Genomic DNA, 19,607 nt, shown 5'->3' with positions numbered 1-19,607 from the left:
CTAATTGGAAGCCATATTCACGTTCAAGCATAACATAAAATGATCCCTATACTTTTAATAACCCCAAACAGACTGTAACAGTTAAAGTGAGTCATTCAAGTTTAATTACTCTTAATTTATGAATTAGGACAGCACATCCAAATTAAAATTGTTACATCCTGTCTGCTGAGATGCCTTTATCGACCTTAGTAAAAATCAGTCTCCTTTATACACAAATGCTGTCTGTGTAGTCATGTCTTAGTTTTGGACAATTTATACAGTGAATAAATAGAAACTTAGTCAAAATGAATGATGCAATTTTGTCTTAATATGTACTAGAACAAATTCTGTTGTATTCATTTTAATTATTAATTATATTACTATAAACTAATTGATTTAATGTACATAGCTGACCTTTAAAATGTCATATCCTTATTTTTCCTATATATTTGTGCATTGTGTACTTGGCTTTTTGGTTATCAAGTTTATAGATGGGGAGGGTGATTGTCATATACAGATGGCATCAAATGGAACATTTTGGCTGTCGAATATGCCCTTCTTCTGTCTGTTTTATGCACTTCATTATATATCCAATAAAGAATCGAGAAGTTTATCTTGAGTAAATAACAGCAGTAAAGCTATAAAAAATGGAGCATTTTAACTACTTCTCAATATATTTTTCCCCGCCTTAATGTGTGTGTGTGGTGCATAACAACATAAATGCGTCTGTGGTTAGAAAATATTTACCGAGCAACTCAATGCGCGTTCATGCTGCAAGGTGACGTATTGAATAATTAACTCCGCTTGTCCTCTGTCCCGAGTCTGTCGCAGGTACAGATATATGCTCTCAAAGCACTCAAACGAGAGGTAACTGACGGAATAAATCCAGGAGAAACACAGATTTTAACGGCCCCAGACAAACGTGTGAAAGAAAACCTCTCGCCGACGGAAATAATTCGTATGTTTTCCTCTCAAGAGTGAGATAACAAGATCAAAGTCCACTTGTGCTCGGTCCCTCATGACAGAGACGGAGCAGGTTTCTCAGTCAATCCGTAGCGAAAACACATAACGGAGAAACAAGATCTCATGACGACCAAGAGATGTGAGTTGCTCTAGATTATCGTTATTTTTCTTTTCTGTATGTTGTACTGTATGTTTTATTTATTCATTTTGGTATTTTTAAATGTATTTTGATAAATTTAATTAAATTATTTACTTTTTAGAATCTGTTATATAATGTTATATTCTATTTTTCATATTTTCAATAAAAAAGTATACACGTTTAAAAAGATTTTGGACTTTTGTTGTTTGTGTACAATACTAATTTGCGTTACTTATTACAGGACAAAACTGTTTTTTGTGTTAATGGCTGAAATGAAGATTACTTTGGACAAAAATAATGGTCAGTGTATTCCATGATAGCCTATATATGCTGCATTTGATTTATTTATAGAAGTTTTCTAGAAGACTTGTTTCTAATAGTTAGTGGGTTTTTTGTTGTTGATAACTTGTGTCTGTGTGCAGGTAGTTTTACATCTGTCCTTCAAGCCCTGATGCTATAAAGGGGTCAAAATTAAAAACCATATTCCACTCCACCGGTCCTGGGGTGGGTGGACCGCTAGTATGGACCCCTGGCAAAATCTGGTTTCCAGATGGTAAGAACAAATTTATTTAACTGAAAGCTTTAATGAGCACAAAGCCTGGTTAAAATTTGTGAATGTGAAAACTTGCTTGTTAATATGCTGTAAATAGCCATAAAATACATGAAGATCTTTATCATCAATGCTTGTGTGATGATACCATTATATTGTTTCAGTACCTTTAATGTGATATTCTTAGATTTAGGGGTAAAAATGTCTTATTAAGGCTTAATGAATGTACTGTCTGTCCATGTGTGTTTCAGTTCGGCATGGTGGCAGATGCATACGCCACATGCTCTGAGAGCTTGTGTGTACAAAGTGTGTAAACCTCTGGTGCCACTTCTGGTGTGCATCGCGGCCCTGGTGGCTGTGATTGTGTATGCTCTGGCAGATAATCTACACAGTTTTGTAAGCAGGATCTTCATTCCCCAGTATCACTATCCTTATGCGGTGCCACTTGCATTCATACAGGTACTTTGCCCACACAGCTACATCTTTATCAGTTATTTATTAGTTATATGATCTTGAACATGCAGATTTTAAAGTTGCTTTACATAACTAATGATCAGAGGATTTTTATGGCTTTCTAATCCCCTTCAGGGTCAGTGCAGAAAGCTCTGGCCAGTTTAAAATGAAAAAGGGTTATTATTGTCAACTAAAACCATTAAAATTTAAATAAAGAAAACTTTTTTTTATTTCAGCTAGTTGCCGAGAAAAGATAACTGAAATGATGCTATAAATAAAATCTCAGTAAAATAAAGTTTCAAAGCATCTGATTGAATTGAAAAGATGAGTGGTTTAGGCAAAGCTTAAAAAGCTCTCAGTTATTCAAAGATATTTTGCTGTATGTTTAAGCTGCTGCTTCATACAATGAAAGTTAAAGGGAAACTCTAATATGTTCAAAAAAACAGCATAAAAGTAGTCCATACAACTTGTTTGCTATATTCCAAGTTTTCTAAAGTCACACAGTAGATTTCTTTCCGCCAAGCTGTTATTCAGTGGAAAATTGTCCAATCAAACAATGCCAGGATTATGTCAAGTGGACCATTATTTAAAGTCCTACACAAGTAATTTGCATATAAACCATATCATCATCAGTGTTACATATCTCTCAGTGTGTACATAGATTATTTTTAGGGTGTAAAGAACAAGACTAGGCAGATCTCTGATGATTCATTAGGTGTTACATGTGATCATTTGACTAGTGCCATAAACTGGTGGAGTCCTTTTACTGTTTGTGTTTGAATGTTATGGCTGGGCTATATGTTTAAAATGCAAACAGGATGTCAGCAGCTGACAAATGGAAGATTTTAGATTAAAATGTAAATCTACAATGGGGTCGATTTTAATAAAGTTGAATAAAATACAGAACAGTCTTAGCATTTAGGTCATTCCTCTTTTGCTTTAATTACAGCATGTGAGCTGCATGAAGTCCACAAGCATAATTTGACTTGATCCAAAGAGCGTCTTGAGCTTGTGACCATCTCTACAGAGTCACATGATCAGTGTCACAAATTGTTTGATTATTGACCTAGAAACAGCACAGAATCTTACTCATGTTACATTATATAAAGTTTCATCATTTCAAAATCTTGGTACTTTATTTCCAGGTTTAAATTAGATCTTTAATCCCAGATGTTTTATTCCAGTCTCAGATGTTTGGATCCCACTGTACTGTATATATAAGGGAAAGTGTAGATTTTTTTTGTGCTGTAATTGTCAACAGTGTTTTAAAAAATTTAACTTTTCTTGCAGTTCACTTGCACAGTTCAATAGGATTGCATTGTAACAACTATTCAGTGTATTAAATGTGGTCTTAAAACTGCACGTATAATTCTAAAAATGGTAAAATGTTGCTGTTTAAAGAAGTGTGGTCCAGCTGTTACTGCTTAAATGTCATGTTATCATTTGTTATGTTTATCATTGTGCTCTGAAAGAGGTTTTCTTAGGTACACAATGAAAAGTCAGCGGAATATGACTCTCTGGGCATTTATGGCACTGTGTATCACATTTTAATCTCGTTTGTTATAAGCTTGTTAAACTTCCTCTTGCTTTTGCTTCCTTCCCTTCAGGTGTTTCTAAATCTCCTGGCACTGCTAGCTTTGCACGGCGTGGGTCTGATCCACCTGAAGCCTTTTTCCCTGAGGCTGGGCGAGCGTTTGTTTGTGCCGGCGGTCTGTGGGAGCATCCAGTGTATTCTGGCCATATGGGCTGAAGCCTGTTCCCACTCTGGCCTGTACCCGCTAATCGCCCGCTTCCTCCCAATGGTCAGTCTGAGCTTGGGTCACCTGTTTGCACTGAGTATGCCAGGCTCCATCCACGTCTCCTGCCTTTTGACTGTGCTCACCGTCGCTTCCGTCACCGTCACAGGTACACTGTTCAAGTTTAATTTGGTGTGCTACTTACTGGTCTTTGCAACAGTTAAGCTGTTTTGAGCCCCAACGTTGTTATCCAGCTTACTTGTCTGAGGCCTGTACCATGAAGCCGGATTAGCTGGCTAGCCAGGTAAATTTCAGTTTAGTTTGCACCAATCCTGGGTTTTAGGTACCATGAATGTGGCTTGGCTTTTAGCTGCGTTCATTGCCATAGTAACTTACACTCCATGGCTAACCTGCTCCTGGGCAGGTTATGTTCTGAGTAAGAGATCTCAAACTGAAATTGGACCAATCAGATGTGAGCAAAGTGACATATGTCTGACACAAAAAGAAGTCACTCCCCCAGTTTCTCTTCCTACAAATTAAAGGTCACTAGGAAGTACCTTAAAAAAAAAAATTGTCTGGCTTCAATGATAATTACAATTTACATATGATTTATATAATTATTATATTTATATTATTATTACTCCATTACACACAAGCACCTTTAGTTTAACAATTATTATAAAGCATTCATTTTAAATGAATATTAATATATACAGATCATATGTAATATAAATAAGTGTTAGAATCAATAGATAACGCTTTAAAATGGCTACATGTGACCTTACATGTTTGAGTCTCTTTCACTATATATTATCAGCTATATAAACTAACTTCACAAGATTCACTTGTGACTGCACTGATAGAGCAAGATAATTTCCTTTATTTGTCCTCTTTCATGGACAAGTACTTCAGTGGAAATGCGTTTAAATTCCTCATATTCTTTAATCTCTTAACCTTTAACAAAAGAGTTTTGAATCTCGCTGGCTCTCTCACGAGAAGTGAATCACACTTGCTCGGTGTTGTGATTGGCTGTTCGCCGCTGATGTCACACATTCATGTGCACGCGCTCCATTAACCCAGGATCAAGCCTGAGTTGATAGAGAAAGTTGATGATCAGCTTCATGGTACCAACAAAGCCAGATTGGAGTGGTTTGGTTTTGTCAACTCAAAACTTATCCTATAACTCTGAATTTGTTCATCTCATGGTACAGACCCCTGGTCTTTAAGAATATTCTCAATATCTCAGTACAAAAGCATTATACACTATTCACGAATCATTGTTTCTGAAAGGATTTAGTTAATTTTCATTCGTTCTTTTAATTCAATTATGCCATCCGCAATGCTTCCTGGGAGCGTAGTTCTTTCCCTTACTAAAGCTGTCAAAGTCACTAAAGTACTTGTACCATTGTCATTCCGTATGAATACTTGAATACTATTTTGCTTCAAATATATTGTGATTCACCTTGTAGCTGGTTGGTTTGGTTTATAGCTTATAATCCTTAACGAAGACTTTTTTTAAATCCTTATGGGGAAAATCAATGAAAACAAATACTTACAGAAACAACTGTTTTACTAACAAATTTACTAGCCATTTCTGAGTGAAAATTGTTTTTACGTTAGGTTTTTTTTTTCAGTGCATGATGGCTTAAAATATCTGTGAAGAGGAATAGGCTGTTTTTTTTAAAGTCATTAATCACATTTCATTTCTCTTTTCAGGATGTAAAGGACTTCATGCGATAGAGCCGCTGGAGTACGTCTACTCTCCCCTTAACCTCGTCCTCCACAGCCTCTCTCTTGCCTGGCTAGCCAAAGTCTCCCAAACGGAGCGAGGCCATGCTTCAATCTTTGACCTTTACTACACTCTGACAGTGACACGTATCCTCTTGTTAGGGTTCCTGTGTGTGTTGCACCCTGATGGACCAAAGGCACTGATGCTTGGCAACTGGCACAGTCTTCTGTTTCTGGGATACATGCTCGGGATGTTACTGCTGGGTGCTGTCCAGCTTCTCTTTGTGGATGTAACGGCACTGTATTTTTCTGCTCTCCCAGCAGCCGTGCTGCATGCGACCAGAGGGCTGGTTCTGCCCCTGTTCGGTCTGCTATAGGACATACGGACCAATCAGAGTGTAGATCATTCTGATGAGAAACAGTCTGTGTAGAGTAACCAATCAAATACATGATTGATGATAACAGTATTAAAACTAAATTTATAGGCATGACAACCTCATGTAAAGATCATTATAATTAATTAATATGGTAATGCTACCAGTAAGCACTGATGTGCGACTCCTTTCGTCTCTTGGACTGAAACTACAACAAGCTATGACACACATCCTACTAAATGGGGTGTTTTCATGAAGGAGCTAATACTTAAGTTCTGGAATTAAATTATTAAGGTAAAATACAGGTTTCTCAGACCAGCTTTTTGTACAGATTATATTATTTTTATGTGTCGGCTGGAAGTTCTGAGAAAGAAAAAAATATATATTTTGCATAAAGAAAATTAAGCCTTTTTAAGGACCTTTAAGGGTTCGCATTGAAATGTAATTTTCATGATAGTTTCATAATTAAACCACAATTTCATAGCGCAAAATCCTCATTCTAATTACTGCAATGCAAAAATTAAGTTATGGTTGTAGCCTATTGGTTGTACTTAGTTTAACTTATGCCTTTATTTTATGCTTTTATTTTTAAAAAGTCATGAAAATGACAAATATCCGGATGCATTACAGTAACAAGAATGGAGAATGTGTTTAATTGTCATGAAAATAACTACAAAATGCAAAAGTAATGAACCTTAAAGGTCGTAAAAACACCATTTTTAATGCAATATATATTATATTATATTTTAAGGGTGAAATATGATCCAAGCATGTTCTTGACAAGCTTTGTGAGATTCACCCAAGTATGCCGTTCCTCTTACATTAACCTTACAAACTTAGACCAGAGGAGCCCTTCACTGCATGGTTTCTAGAAATATAAACTATAAGCTATAAAAGAGATATAAACTGCAATACAATGACTTAAGACTATTACAGTAGTAATCAAGTTCAAGTTTATTTGTCTAACACTTTTTACGAAATCGTTGCAAAGCAGCTCTACAGGAAATTAAGTGTCCACAATATATTTATATATTGCAGAACCTTAATATATTTAACTTATGGCAAACTTAGTAATATATTATTCAGATAGAAAACCTGTGACTTATGTATTTATTTAGCTTCTAATATACAGTACAAACTACAGTATTATTGTTAATGTTTGGAGCAAATAAAACACATTGATGAGGTTTTCTCCTACCTAAACTAGCGTTTCTGTTTTTCTTCTCATATTTTGGTATAAATATAATTATAACATTTCCAGCACCTTTTCTTTATGATGTAAGCAGTACATAACGCACAGATAAAGATCAAACCTGGTCCTACTACGCATTAGTATTGTTACCAGCGTAGGCCAAAATCTGCCCAAGCGAGAATCATGAGGTTAAAAAAGTTCAGCATCAGAGCTCTGAGGCTTTGCTTCTAATCAGGCATGATTGATTTATCTGTAAAGACTTGGTTAATGTTACACGAGCATGCAATTTGTTTGGTTTATCAGTAATGTCAGCATAGATAAGCACGGAGAAATATTGCCATTCCTTTTAAATGATAGATAGCTGTAACTGATATTTTCTGTTGTAGTGCATAGTTATCGGTTTGACTAATCTAAAATTCCGTAATCGTAATTTACAAAACATCTCAGAAAATATTATCTTTATTCAAAAAGGTAAAGTAATATTTAATGGAGAACAACATGATAAACAACAGAAAAGAGAATAAATTCCCAGTTAGTTGTTTTTTTTTAGGGAAGTGCTCGGTGTTGAAGGAAACACCAATGTTAGGATGTAATAATTCACAGTTCAGTATTGGGTGTGGAGCAGAAGACCATAAATATAGCCACCTGATAGAGGAACAGCTGATGTGCACTAGGTGAAGGAACACTGAGTGCGTGATAAGTGTGTGATAAGTGTCTGTGAGTTGATTTTTCCCACTTTAGTTTGACGTATCAGGACTGATCTGCGTCAGGTGGGATGTGGATGCCTAGACTCTGCAGTAGGTTAGAAGCAGGCCCAGCAAGGCCGGCCTGAGAAGCAAGAGACTCCAGTAAATTTGAAACCAGGTTGAGATCCAAATCAAGCGGCTGGATTTCTTCTTCAATAAACTCTGACCTTGAGGCGGCTGATGAGTTTTTAGATGCATCTGCTTTATTGCTGGCCTAAAAGGAAATGGAAATTATGAAATTTAAAAGGAAATTATGTGCACAGGACAAACAACATCTGTGGAGACTCACTCTGTTATTCTGTGTAAAGCTTTTGCCCATATTTGTGCTTTGCAGTTCCTGGTCCATTTCATCCATGTATTTCCTCAGATTATCCAGCTCCTCGGCACCTGCCTGCTCCTGAAACTTGCCATTCTGCACTTCTTCATCATCAACATCATTGCCATCCTCTTCATCATCCTCAAAGTCATCAGAGTCTAACTCATCATCCTTACTTCCTGTAAAACAGGAAGTGCAAATTATTAGTGCGTTTCAGGTAGTGCACATTAGCAGTTAGTTAACCAATATATTTTGCATTTGTTACTTACTACCATCAGCAAAAAAGGTTTTTCTATTTGGCCAATGTATCGGAAATTGATTACTTTTATTTTGACTGCGTAAAATTACTTTATTTGTGAAAAATATTATAATAAGATTACAGACAGAATAAAGAAGTTACCATATAAATAAATGTTTATTTTATAGATTTCTTTTCTTTTTTTGGTCAAATTATTGTTTTTAAACGTATTCATGGAAGTATGGAGTGCCACAAGGATCTGTCCTAGGTCCTCTGCTATTTTCAATATTAATGTTGCCCATTGGTAATATTAGACAATAACGGGATTAGTTTTCATTGTTATGCTGATGATACTCAACTATATATCTCAACAAGACCAGATGGAACTTTTAAATTATCTAAGCTAACAGAGTGCGTTAAAAATGTAAAAGATTGGATGACCAATAATTTTCTCCTATTAACTTCGGATAAGACAGAGACCAAAAAAACAGTACACAGAATCTCTTGGATTACAATTTGCAACTAGACGGATGTACTGTTACTTCCTCTACAGTCAGAAATCTGGGTGTTATATAGACAGTAACTTGGCACTGGCTACCTATTAAGTTCCGTATCAGTTACAAAATATTATTACTTGCCTATAAGGCCTTTAATGGTTTAGCTCCTGCGTCCTCCTAACTAGTCTTCTAGCTCACTACAATCCATCACACTCCCTAAGGTTGCAAAACTCTGGACTTTTGGTAGTACCTAGGATAGCAAAGTCCACTAAAGGAGGTAGAGCTTTTTCACATTTGGCTCCCAAACCCTGGAATAGCCTTCCTGATAACCTTCGAGGTTCAGACACACTCTCTCTGTTTAAATCTAGATTAAAGACACATCTCTTTAGCCAAGCATTCACATAATGCATCATATAATCTTGTACTGCAGTTATATCTGAACAAATGCACATTATTATTCTTTAGCTTGGCTTGAACAAAACATTTTTGCTTGGTTGGAACAGAAGCTACTCTAATTATGTCTATTTATTTCTCTGTTTCTGCCAATTTGTTTCTAACTAGGAATTACACAAGCTTCAGTCTGGATCCAACCCTTAAAAGATCTGAGATGACCGAACACCTGAGAAGAGATGATACCAACCCCTCAGAGGACCTCAGATGATGCTAACCCTGAAACAACACATAGAACTACCAAATTTTGCTATAAGTTTGATTGCAACATATAATCATTGCTGTTAATAGGGTTCATTGTCTGTTTGATTACATCATTAACTGATTTTTACCGTACATTTTTGCCATATGTACAATCACCACTGATAAGCTACTACTAAATATATTGTAGAAACTTAATTTCCTTTAAAGCTGCTTTGCAACGATTTGAAAAGCGCTATACAAATAAACTTGAATTGAATTAATTTTTTAATTATTTCCAATTTAGTCAATATTATGTGAAATAAATATGAATTTAATTTCAACAATTGTTATGCATGTGTTTTTATTATCTTTAAATTAAACAATGTGATATCATATACATTGACTAGGCCACCAGTGCAGACAAATCAATTGGGCATAAAAACAGGCATCAGTTTGATTTCTAAATAAAATTACAAAGAGTTCAGTTTAAAAAATAATAAACCAGCTTATCTATCTATCTATCTATCTATCTATCTATCTATCTATCTATCTATCTATCTATCTATCTATCTATCTATCTATCTATCTATCTATCTATCTATCTATCTATCTCTCTCTAGATAGATAGATATAGAAATATATATATATATATATATATATATATATATATATATATATATATACACACAAACACACTTTTATTTGCAAAAGTGGGACTGATTTAGATTTCTCTGAAAATCAAACTCACCTAACAGTCTATCAAGCGCATTGGATACTGCATCTGGATCAAAACTGAAGGGGTCAGTCAGACAAGATCTGAAACACAATTCGGGAAAAAGAAAGACATAAACTATCATGGTGAATAATAACTGAAGTATTGACAATTCAGATGGAATATCATTACCTGGGTATTTCAGCTCCTTCATGAGAGGACATGGCATTGATGAAGCTCTTCATGCCTTTCGTTACAGCTATGAGACTGTAGCCAGCTTCTTCCTCCTGCAGCTCCTCATCAGGTTGTGCCTTCTTGCGAGTGCCATCGCTCACCCCTCGACCTCCTCTCTCCTCAAGCAGCCTCTCCAGCTCCTGAGGTGAGATGTCTAACCACGCATCACCTACAGGGGGCGATTGAGAGGACAACACTATTGAATCTGATAAGACAGAAACTATTTTTGTGCTCAATTTACAGTCTAGATTCACTTTCAGCAAAAGCAGTAAATCAATTATGCTAGATTACACTCAATATTTGATGTCAATATGTGCAGCGCACAGAGAAAACAATATCAGAGGATGGTACATACTGTCCTCTGGTGTTAGATGTGCCTCTTGATTTTTTAGCTCTTCCAAACTGTAAGAGGCATCCTCCAAGACATTCATCACCTCTTGACCAGGATTCTGAATGTCAGGGCTTAAGAAAGAGTAACATGAGACTTACACACTACTGTTGAAAAGTCATTTATGCTTAAGTTGCATTTCTTTTATAAAAAATACAGTAAACGCAGCAATATTTTGAAATATAAATAAATTCAACTTAAATGTTCTGTCACATGGTCCTTCAGAAATCATTCTAATATGCTGATTTGGTGCTAAAGAAACATTTCTAATTATTATCAATGCTGAAAACAGTTGTGCTCTTTAATATTTGATAGAAACTGATACATTTTTCTTCAGGATTTTTTAATGAATAGAAAGTTCAAAAGAACAGCATTTATTTGAAACAGAAATCCTTTGTAACAAAACACCTTTGATCAATTTACTACATCCCTGCTGCATAAAAAAAACACACACACATACATACTAGTACATTTACATACAGACAATCTACAAATAAAATAAATCTTAAAAAAGGTCGCTCTCACCGGTGAGTGCTGGTTACAGACTGTCTGAAGAAACTCTCTGCTGATGTCATTAGATCTTTGTATCGAACGGATCCTTCTAGTTCACTCTGGGTTTACAAAAATACACAAACACATAAGCAAAAACACATCCACATGCATACAAAATGAAAGAGATGTTTATTTTTATTAAATCGTTTCTCTCAGGCAAAGGAATCTTTGCATTATCTGCTTCATTTGAGTATTGTGAACACAGAAACTCTTTCCTACCTTAAAGTATCCATTCGTTTTGAGACTATCTAAAAAGCCTCTCCATAGTGGGTTACTGCTGACTGAAGCCTCTTTCTCTGATGACGACTGTCCACTCTTGGAGCAAAGGATTTCAAAGCCATGGGCCTTAGACATAAACAGAAAATAGAATACTGTACTATAGTTACAAAATGCTTTACGTGAAAAACACATTTCTGAGCATATAAAAAAATCCACTTGTAAAATACTTGGAGAAACAGATGTTCATCTCTGTGGGATTAAAATCTGCATTTTAATAGTCCGCTTTCTCCATACATGACTGGAGAACACATAACATAAACTCACCAGTTTCATTCCCAGCTCATGAGCTCTGTACTGGGGATGAGAGCAAGCGGGAAGTGTGAAACCACTCCGCCGATCTGGAACAAAACTCTGTTGTTGCAGCTGTGCGTACAAGCAACGAGTAAACTTTACCTACAGGAAAGGGGGAAGGGAACAGTTTCAGTTACTCGAGGAGCTTTCAAAAACTACATCAGGTTAAATGTACAATAGCATTCAAAGTGGTAAGATTTTTTTGTTTAGTTTTTTTGGAAAAAAAAAAATATTTTATGCTCACCAAAGCTGCATTTATTTGTAAAAAGAGTAATATTGTAAAATATTGTTAACTCCTTTCTATTTTAATATATTATAGCAGTAATAATAGATTATTCCAGTCTTGTAATGTGCTGAATTGGTGTTCAGGAAGCATTTCTTATAATTATTAATGTTTTATACAGTAACGTTTTTGCGGACATCATAAAAGGTTTTTTTTTTTTCAAGATTCATTAATGTCTCTTAAAAACAGCATTTATTTAGAACTAAATAGACTGCTTCTTACTGATGTCATGACTCTAGTGTCAGGAGGAAACGTGTGGAAAGTTCGACAGGCTTGGAGGTCAACAGGGTCACGCAGATAGAAAGCAGACACGGCAGGGGCTATAAGGTCAGGCCTCCTAGACAACACCACAACGATGCCCGCAGGCACATAACAGTGAGCGCGGTGGAAATTCTGCTGGATTTTATCTGGATACCTGTACACATAAGCAAATGATAAATGAGTACAACCTAAAATAAACATACAGACCTAAAACAGAAACAATATAAATGCTTATTTGAAACAATATCATCACTCTCACCCATCCAGCCTCCTGGCTAGAGCGGAGCGTATGGGCTGTTTGGCTAAACAGCTCTCAGTGTGTGAATGCAGCACCTCTAGAGCCTGACCCACAGCAGGCACCGAGTCTCTGGGCCAGCCAACCTCTCCAGAACGTGTCCGGTTGGGTAATATATGCAGCTCTCCCTGGTACAGGAACACCTGAGAAAGACAACAACAGAGAGAAAAGGTGAACAGCCAATGGGAACAGGATGATAACAAGAACAAGCTTACTTTTAAAAACAATAAAAGTGTTTATAATAACCATCCAAAAACTGTAGTGATATCAGTGCCTGTATCAAATTCATTATACCACTGTACTAACTGTGTAAGATCCACTTATTTATTTAAATAGATGTTGAACTCAAAATTGTGAATAAAGTGTAATATCTCAATATTTCAGAAAACTTTGAAATCGAAACATCAATAACATTGCTTAATGACGGTGACAGTGCCATGAGCATTTTACTTAAGACTGGAGTGATACTGCTTTTAACAGTATAATGTTTTCAGTTAACTTTGCCAATAACCATTCTTAAAAGAAGTGACTCAAACTTTGGATGTTACACTTACACATCACAGTGAAAGATATGACTTGTACTTGTACCTGAAGGAGTTCCATGGTTTTGCTATATTCAATAAAACATGGTAATATCATGGTATTACCAACTTAAATGTCCAATACTAACCCTGTTTTCACTGCTGTCAGGGTCCAGCCACTTTGGCAGGTGTTCAGCTGCTTCAATCAGAAGAAACTGTCCATCATTATCGGAGACAACAGCAGCTACATCACTAAAAGTGCGTGTGATATGTTTGAGCAGGTAAACAATGAACCATTCATCCTCCACATTATCACCGAACTGAGTAACACCGCCCAGGTGCGCAGGCACATCTCCTATAGAGTGTAAAAGAAGATAGTTTGGGGTAACTTGTTACATGTACATTCTGTAGAACTGCAGATCTGATATACACATGCGTACCTTTCTCAGGGTGGTATCTGAGATTGAAGGCTTGATGTTGCCAGATGTACTGCACCAGAAGAGGGGCGATCTCAGCGAGGATCCGCTGGAGGAATCTCTCATGGGCTTCTGCGTCTGATGGCTCAGGATGAACCAGAAAAAGCTGATACTGGACCGCGTCTTCAGGCATAGAAGGTCTTTTTAAAAAATCCATATTCATGTCTCATTATACCCTGAAAGCTGAAAGGGAGCAACATGTCACTAGAGATTGCTGAAACGTGCCTATCGAACGCTACACATCGCAGAAATCACGCAGCATGTGAAATATATTCATGCAGATAACAGTCTGGAAATTGTACCTGTCAGATTTGGCTAGTTATGCGATAAGTTGATCAATAAACGCGTAATAATGGCGATCACGTGGACAGCTTGACATGTTTTGGAGCTTGAGCTCGCGGGATTTCCCTTAAAAGTCCTCAGTTCAAAATAAGGGTCTTTTTGACCTATTTGATCATTTGAGTTTCTCACAAAATAAAAATAAAAGAAGTTTGCCTGTAAATGTGAGATTTGCTCCTTCACTAGCTAGTTTTAAGTCTGTCCTCAAATCTTATTTGTTTTCTCAGGTTTTGTATTAATGTTAGTTAAGGCTCTGATGTCAATTTACTCTGATTCTATGTGTTTCATTTTCATATGATGTGTGTTTTCTTTTTTGCTTTTTATATACTGTATTTTGTTGTACAGCACTTTGGTGCAACTCTGTTGCTTTTAAATGTGCTATAGAAATACATTTTGACTTATAGAATAATGATGAAAATACAGATAAGCCTACATTAGAAGAGATAGAGCATAAAATGTTATTGGCCTGCTTGTTTGGTTGGTTGTTTAGTCAGTTACTTTCAGATAAATATGAAAATATTATCTCAAATTTATACACATAGAGAGAAAAACAGTTATTTAGTAGTTACGGAACATAATTTTATGTAGGTCTATTTAAAAATAGACCCCAGCTTGATCAGCAGTCAGATGACTCGGTCTTTGTTTGACACATCCATTACGTCTTTTGGCCTTTATAGAGTTCATCTGTTCCCCTGTGTGTTGATGTGGCTGTTTAAACCATTTAAACACATTATTTAATTCATCTCAGGGTTTAAACCGGTCCATTAGCTGGTTCCCCTGACAGTAATAGAAATCCAGCCCCAGGTGTGCATTAGAGCATGCATTAGAGAGAAACCTGCACCTGTGTTTGCAAGTCTCCCAATGACGAAAGAGCATTACAACTCATTTTAGAAGGACTGTATAAAAGAGACCAAGAACAACACACTTCATCTTGAGCAAAGACAGCAGGTAAGAGATTATTTACTATCAAAATTCTGTATTGTTTTATAAATATCTAGATGGATTGTGACTTAAAACTTACAGAAGAAAACATTCAAGTGACTGAATCTATACTTGTATTATAAATCTATATTTGAAATCTTAGCTAACCATCATTTTTATAAGATGTTACAACAACCTTTGTTATAGTCAGTCGTATGATTTTATCCACTGCTTTAATCTCTTAAAAGTAAAATAAATTTGAATTACTTTTCATGAACATTTACATTGTTTAGAGAAATTATAGAATTTCTGTGTATGGTTTCTGTTGCATAAATTGTTGAAAAATAGGGATGAATGTAATCACATTGTACTTTGTTCATTTAGTGGGTTTGCCAGACAAGTAACAAATATGTGTGGCTTTAATAATTTTGTTTTAATGGATTTATAGAACCAAATAATTGAACATTGTATTTTTCCTATTGTAAGAATCTGAACTGGGAAATAATATAAAAATTCCACCAAAAGATCCTATGAATGATTATTTATTATGACAGTGCAATGTTGCCTCTATAAAATGTCTTTGTTTCAGTTTAGCATGGAGTGGAACGGAAGGTTGCTGGTCCAGTTGTTAATGCTAGTGTGTGTGTTGGAGGTTAGTCTTTGCCAGCACTGGTCATACGGTTGGCTTCCTGGTGGAAAGAGAAGCGTTGGTGAAGTGGAGGCAACATTTAGGGTGAGCTTATCCTCTTGTTCTCATTTGTCTGTTAGATTTTTGAAGTCTTTGTCCATCCCATTGCATGTCCACTTTGGTCCTCTTTAGTAACCGGGAGTGTTGTAACATGGGGTGGCACGAAAAACTGAAAATATTTAAAGTACTGACGTGTGAGTACTAATATCAAGTAAAAATCTGTCTCCATCAGATGATGGATGCTGGTGATGCACTACTGTCCATTCCTGCAGACTCTCCAATGGAGCGGCTTTCACCGATACACATAGTAAGAGCACGACTATTCCTTTTTCTTACTGGAAAACATCCGCAGCTTCATTTCCAGTGCGAAACTGATCAGTGATGTGTATAATTACAGGTGAATGAGGTGGATGCTGAAGGTTTGCCTCTGAAAGAACAGAGATTTCCCAACAGACGAGGAAGAGTGTAAAAGCATAAAAGATGAAGATAAACCCTTGGAGCCAATGAGAATAAATTAAAGTTTTATTCCATGTGAACAGCATGTTTTATTGAGTCCTGGTGAAATATCCTCCTCATATGGTTTTAATAAATATACTGCATTGGAGGCACATAGCCTACTGTAAATACCTAGTATGTCTAATTTGTTCAAAGGGAATATTAAATGTGCTCAAAGCTGAAGCAAAAGTTGCACTGATTGATTAAATAATCAAAGGCCTTTTTCCCAGAACACAGACAAAACATACACATCCCATCTTTTCATTGGTTGTATCTGGATATGGCTACACAGTGATTTCACAAAAAAGTTGCGACAACATTTTTATAGTTTATTCACTCTGTAGATTAGGCTGTAAATTGTTTTAATATTTAAGACTGAAGCCGATTAAATATGTTGTGGCTAATAAATAGCCTATATCATAAGCATTTAGAAAGATTATCTGTTAGCTTATCACATTATGATTAAAACTGTTTTCGTAACATTTGTGGTTTGAATAAGAGATCACAAACTATGAAAATTGAATTAACGTGTAACGTCGAAAATTAGACAATTATTTTTGTAGGCCTTATGTTCTGCTTAATTGACATCGAGTTTATGCTGGTTAGGTACGCCTATGTTTTGAAGCATGGTAGCTGGTTTGAGCTGGTGCTTAGTTGGTCATGAGCTGGTTTTAGCTGGACAGAAGCTGGTCGTAAGCAACAATATCCTGGTAAGGACCAGCTCATAACCAGCTTACCAGCTCAGGACCAGCTGAAACCACCTCAAACAGCTGCCATGCTTCAAAACAACTAGCATGCTGTTTTTTTCCACAGGGGTCAGTAAACTGAATACATGTAAGATTCAAAAAAAGTGTGTCAATACACTTTATTAGGACTGAGCAGATGGTCAAATAGCTGAGCTATTAGCGACTGAACATGTAGCCTACCTTCTCCAACAGGTCTACTATATTAGGATTTTGACTGAGACAGCTTTACACCTCTGATACTGATGACTTTGCTCATGAAGGGAATTCAGAGAACTGTGATAATATCAGTGAAATGCGAGTGTCAAAGGTGAATTTGTGAGGTGAGATCTTGGATGGTGTGACACATTAATCATATTTAAATGCTTAGACATTATCACCTCTGAACATCAAGCTTAATGCAGCATCTACATACACAGCATGATACGTTCACCTGTGACAGATACAAACTGAAAATCTTCTTGGAAAGACTCTGAAAATCAGGTCTCAAAGGTGAGAGTTAGTGGTTAGCAAAACCTGCTCACAAAATCAGAACAATTTCTTTAAGTAACCCATAACCCATGATTTGTTCTGACACATTACATGCTTTGAAGATTATAACAGCAGCATGGGGCTAATGCAGCACAGGGATAATACTGTAAATCACCATCATTCTGTCAATCAAAAGAGAATCTTTATTTTTAAATCATAGTTTATTATCATTCTGAACTGTTAAAAGCTACAGTTTGATCACGTCTTACTCTGACAAATGATTTACAGTAGACTAATTACACTGGTACTCCCCCTGGATCCCGTCCCTTGTTCAAGTGTAGAATAATCTAAATGTTAAATCTTATACCTTACATGGATTTGTTAGTGTATGTTGTCTTATCCTCTGCAGATTAGCCTTCCACCTCTGCTGACATCTCAGAAGAACATCACCCAACATCGCTTCCTGTGAAGTCTCTACAATGTGCAATAAAAGCACAAAGATATTTTAAGTTATTATAATTTAAACTTTATCAGACTTGATCCTTGATACACTTACTAATAATCCCATTTTTAAAAACATTATAGAGATTAATATACAGTGAAATGTGTGCTCAACCATTCAACCTCTACCATAGATATAGTAGGAAATAATAATATTAACACTATAAAATGTCCTTCCCGCTTGTACTATTATAGAAGATGTTTGAAACTGTGGATTGCTATATTGTTTGAGTAATATGAAACGCTTCCTCACTCATAAGTTGCTTTGGATATGGTTATTACCTAAACCATGCAAAAAAAAAAAAAATGTTACTTGGAATAAAAAATAAATAAAATAATAAAAACATAAACTTATTTTATTTCAGCTAATATCCAAAGCAATATTATTTATTTTTATTTGGTTTAACTTGATCTATTAAAATAGCTAAAAATACAACAATATATACAGACATCTATATAGATATTAAAAAACTTGGCTAAAAAGGGCAAATAAAATAACACTGGTTTTAAAGCATCTGAGTGAATTAATGAGCTTTTTTTAAAGCAAATAACAAAAAATTAGTTATAATATTAATATACAAAATAATAGATATTTGTCAATAACTACAAACCAACATTACCCAAGCTTTTAAAAAATATATTTTATTCTTTTTTTATTATTGTACAAAATTACACATTACTCAGGTTTTTAGTAACAAAAACAAAATAGATTTGGTAAATTATAAATATTATTTAATAGAAAACAGCCAATTTTTTTGATCTTCTACTGAAAAGGAAAAAGAAAATGAAAGAGTTTTAGATTCTATAGTCTATAGTCCTTTTTGTGTAAAGTGTCACAGGAAATGGATACAAACCTGTGCAGTTATGATAGCAGCTCCCAAACTCCATTAAATGATTTGAAGGGAGGGTTTGCGTTCACTGAGCATGATCCAACTGTTTTATTCTGTCAGCCACAAATTGCTCTTTTGTAAGGTGGCATGAAGCCGTTTGTGAAGGCTTAGTGAGAGATCAGCACAGCCTGAGGCAGCAGAAGCAGCGCATGTCACATGTGATCAAACACAATATAAGGCAGCATCACACCACTGACTGTGGAGATCTCCCCAGGGACACCCCTCCTTCATCCTCCCATTAAAAGAGATCATGACTGTCTGTCTGACATCCACAGGAACTAGATACTGCAAGTGGAAGTTTTTGTATGGCAGCTAAATGTTCATTCTCAGACTATTTAATCAGAAATGTTTTATATTTGTGCTCAAGAGTATAACTAAATTTGCATTATGTTAGACACATTATGGAGTAACAATGACCAAAAGCTTGGAATAATTAAAGTATTTTTTTGTTTGGTCTCATTTTATATTAGGTGTCTTTAACTACTTTGTATTTACATAAAGAATAATACAATGTATTATTATGTTCATGTTGTATGCAAATCACTTTTTCTGCTATTGAGGTGAGATATGGGTAAGTTTTGGGACAGGATTAGTGGTTTGGTTAGGTTTAAGGGAGGATTAGATGTAATTAGAGGAAGGAATTTCAATATAAGTACATCGTAAAGAACATTAATGTACACAATAAGTGCATTGTACCAAATCATTCATTTAAATGTAAGTACA

At 35.6% G+C, this 19,607-nt stretch overlaps 3 protein-coding genes across 4 annotated transcripts; 2 read left to right on the top strand and 1 right to left on the bottom strand.

The window, feature by feature from the left end:
* Window positions 1–707: 707 nt before the first annotated feature.
* Window positions 708–7,122, top strand: LOC306850681 (uncharacterized protein). The gene is made up of 6 exons (XM_079386471.1): window positions 708–1,081; window positions 1,323–1,381; window positions 1,504–1,634; window positions 1,883–2,090; window positions 3,692–3,989; window positions 5,537–7,122. The coding sequence occupies exons 3-6, from the start codon at window positions 1,603–1,605 to the stop codon at window positions 5,923–5,925; spliced, it is 927 nt and encodes a 308-aa protein (XP_079242597.1). The 5' UTR covers window positions 708–1,081; window positions 1,323–1,381; window positions 1,504–1,602; the 3' UTR covers window positions 5,926–7,122.
* On the bottom strand, window positions 6,855–14,257 carry LOC306850680 (protein ecdysoneless homolog). Of its 2 annotated transcripts, XM_079386469.1 has the most exons (13): window positions 14,139–14,257; window positions 13,801–14,019; window positions 13,510–13,715; window positions 12,804–12,982; window positions 12,506–12,698; window positions 11,974–12,102; window positions 11,650–11,775; window positions 11,404–11,489; window positions 10,846–10,952; window positions 10,449–10,659; window positions 10,293–10,360; window positions 8,150–8,355; window positions 6,855–8,074 (listed from the first exon to the last, which is right to left on the bottom strand). In XM_079386469.1, exons 2-13 carry the CDS (start codon window positions 13,997–13,999, stop codon window positions 7,865–7,867), a joined length of 1,920 nt encoding a protein of 639 aa, XP_079242595.1. In that variant the 5' UTR covers window positions 14,000–14,019; window positions 14,139–14,257; the 3' UTR covers window positions 6,855–7,864. The 2 variants fall into 2 exon arrangements, with proteins under 2 accessions (XP_079242595.1, XP_079242596.1); XM_079386470.1 differs by lacking the exon at window positions 14,139–14,257 and having other exon boundaries at window positions 6,856–8,074; window positions 13,801–14,067.
* Window positions 14,258–15,691: 1,434 nt separating this feature from the next.
* Window positions 15,692–16,286, top strand: LOC306850682 (progonadoliberin-3; the record flags this gene model as incomplete). The annotated part of the gene is made up of 3 exons (XM_079386472.1): window positions 15,692–15,829; window positions 16,017–16,091; window positions 16,182–16,286. 3 exons carry the CDS (start codon window positions 15,692–15,694, stop codon window positions 16,251–16,253), a joined length of 285 nt encoding a protein of 94 aa, XP_079242598.1. The 3' UTR covers window positions 16,254–16,286.
* Between the last annotated feature and the right edge of the window lie 3,321 nt (window positions 16,287–19,607).

This window comes from Barbus barbus (genome assembly GCF_936440315.1).
Source record: "Barbus barbus genome assembly, chromosome: 30".
Classification (NCBI taxonomy): domain Eukaryota; kingdom Metazoa; phylum Chordata; class Actinopteri; order Cypriniformes; family Cyprinidae; genus Barbus; species Barbus barbus.
This window is presented reverse-complemented; position numbering and strand designations above follow the sequence as displayed.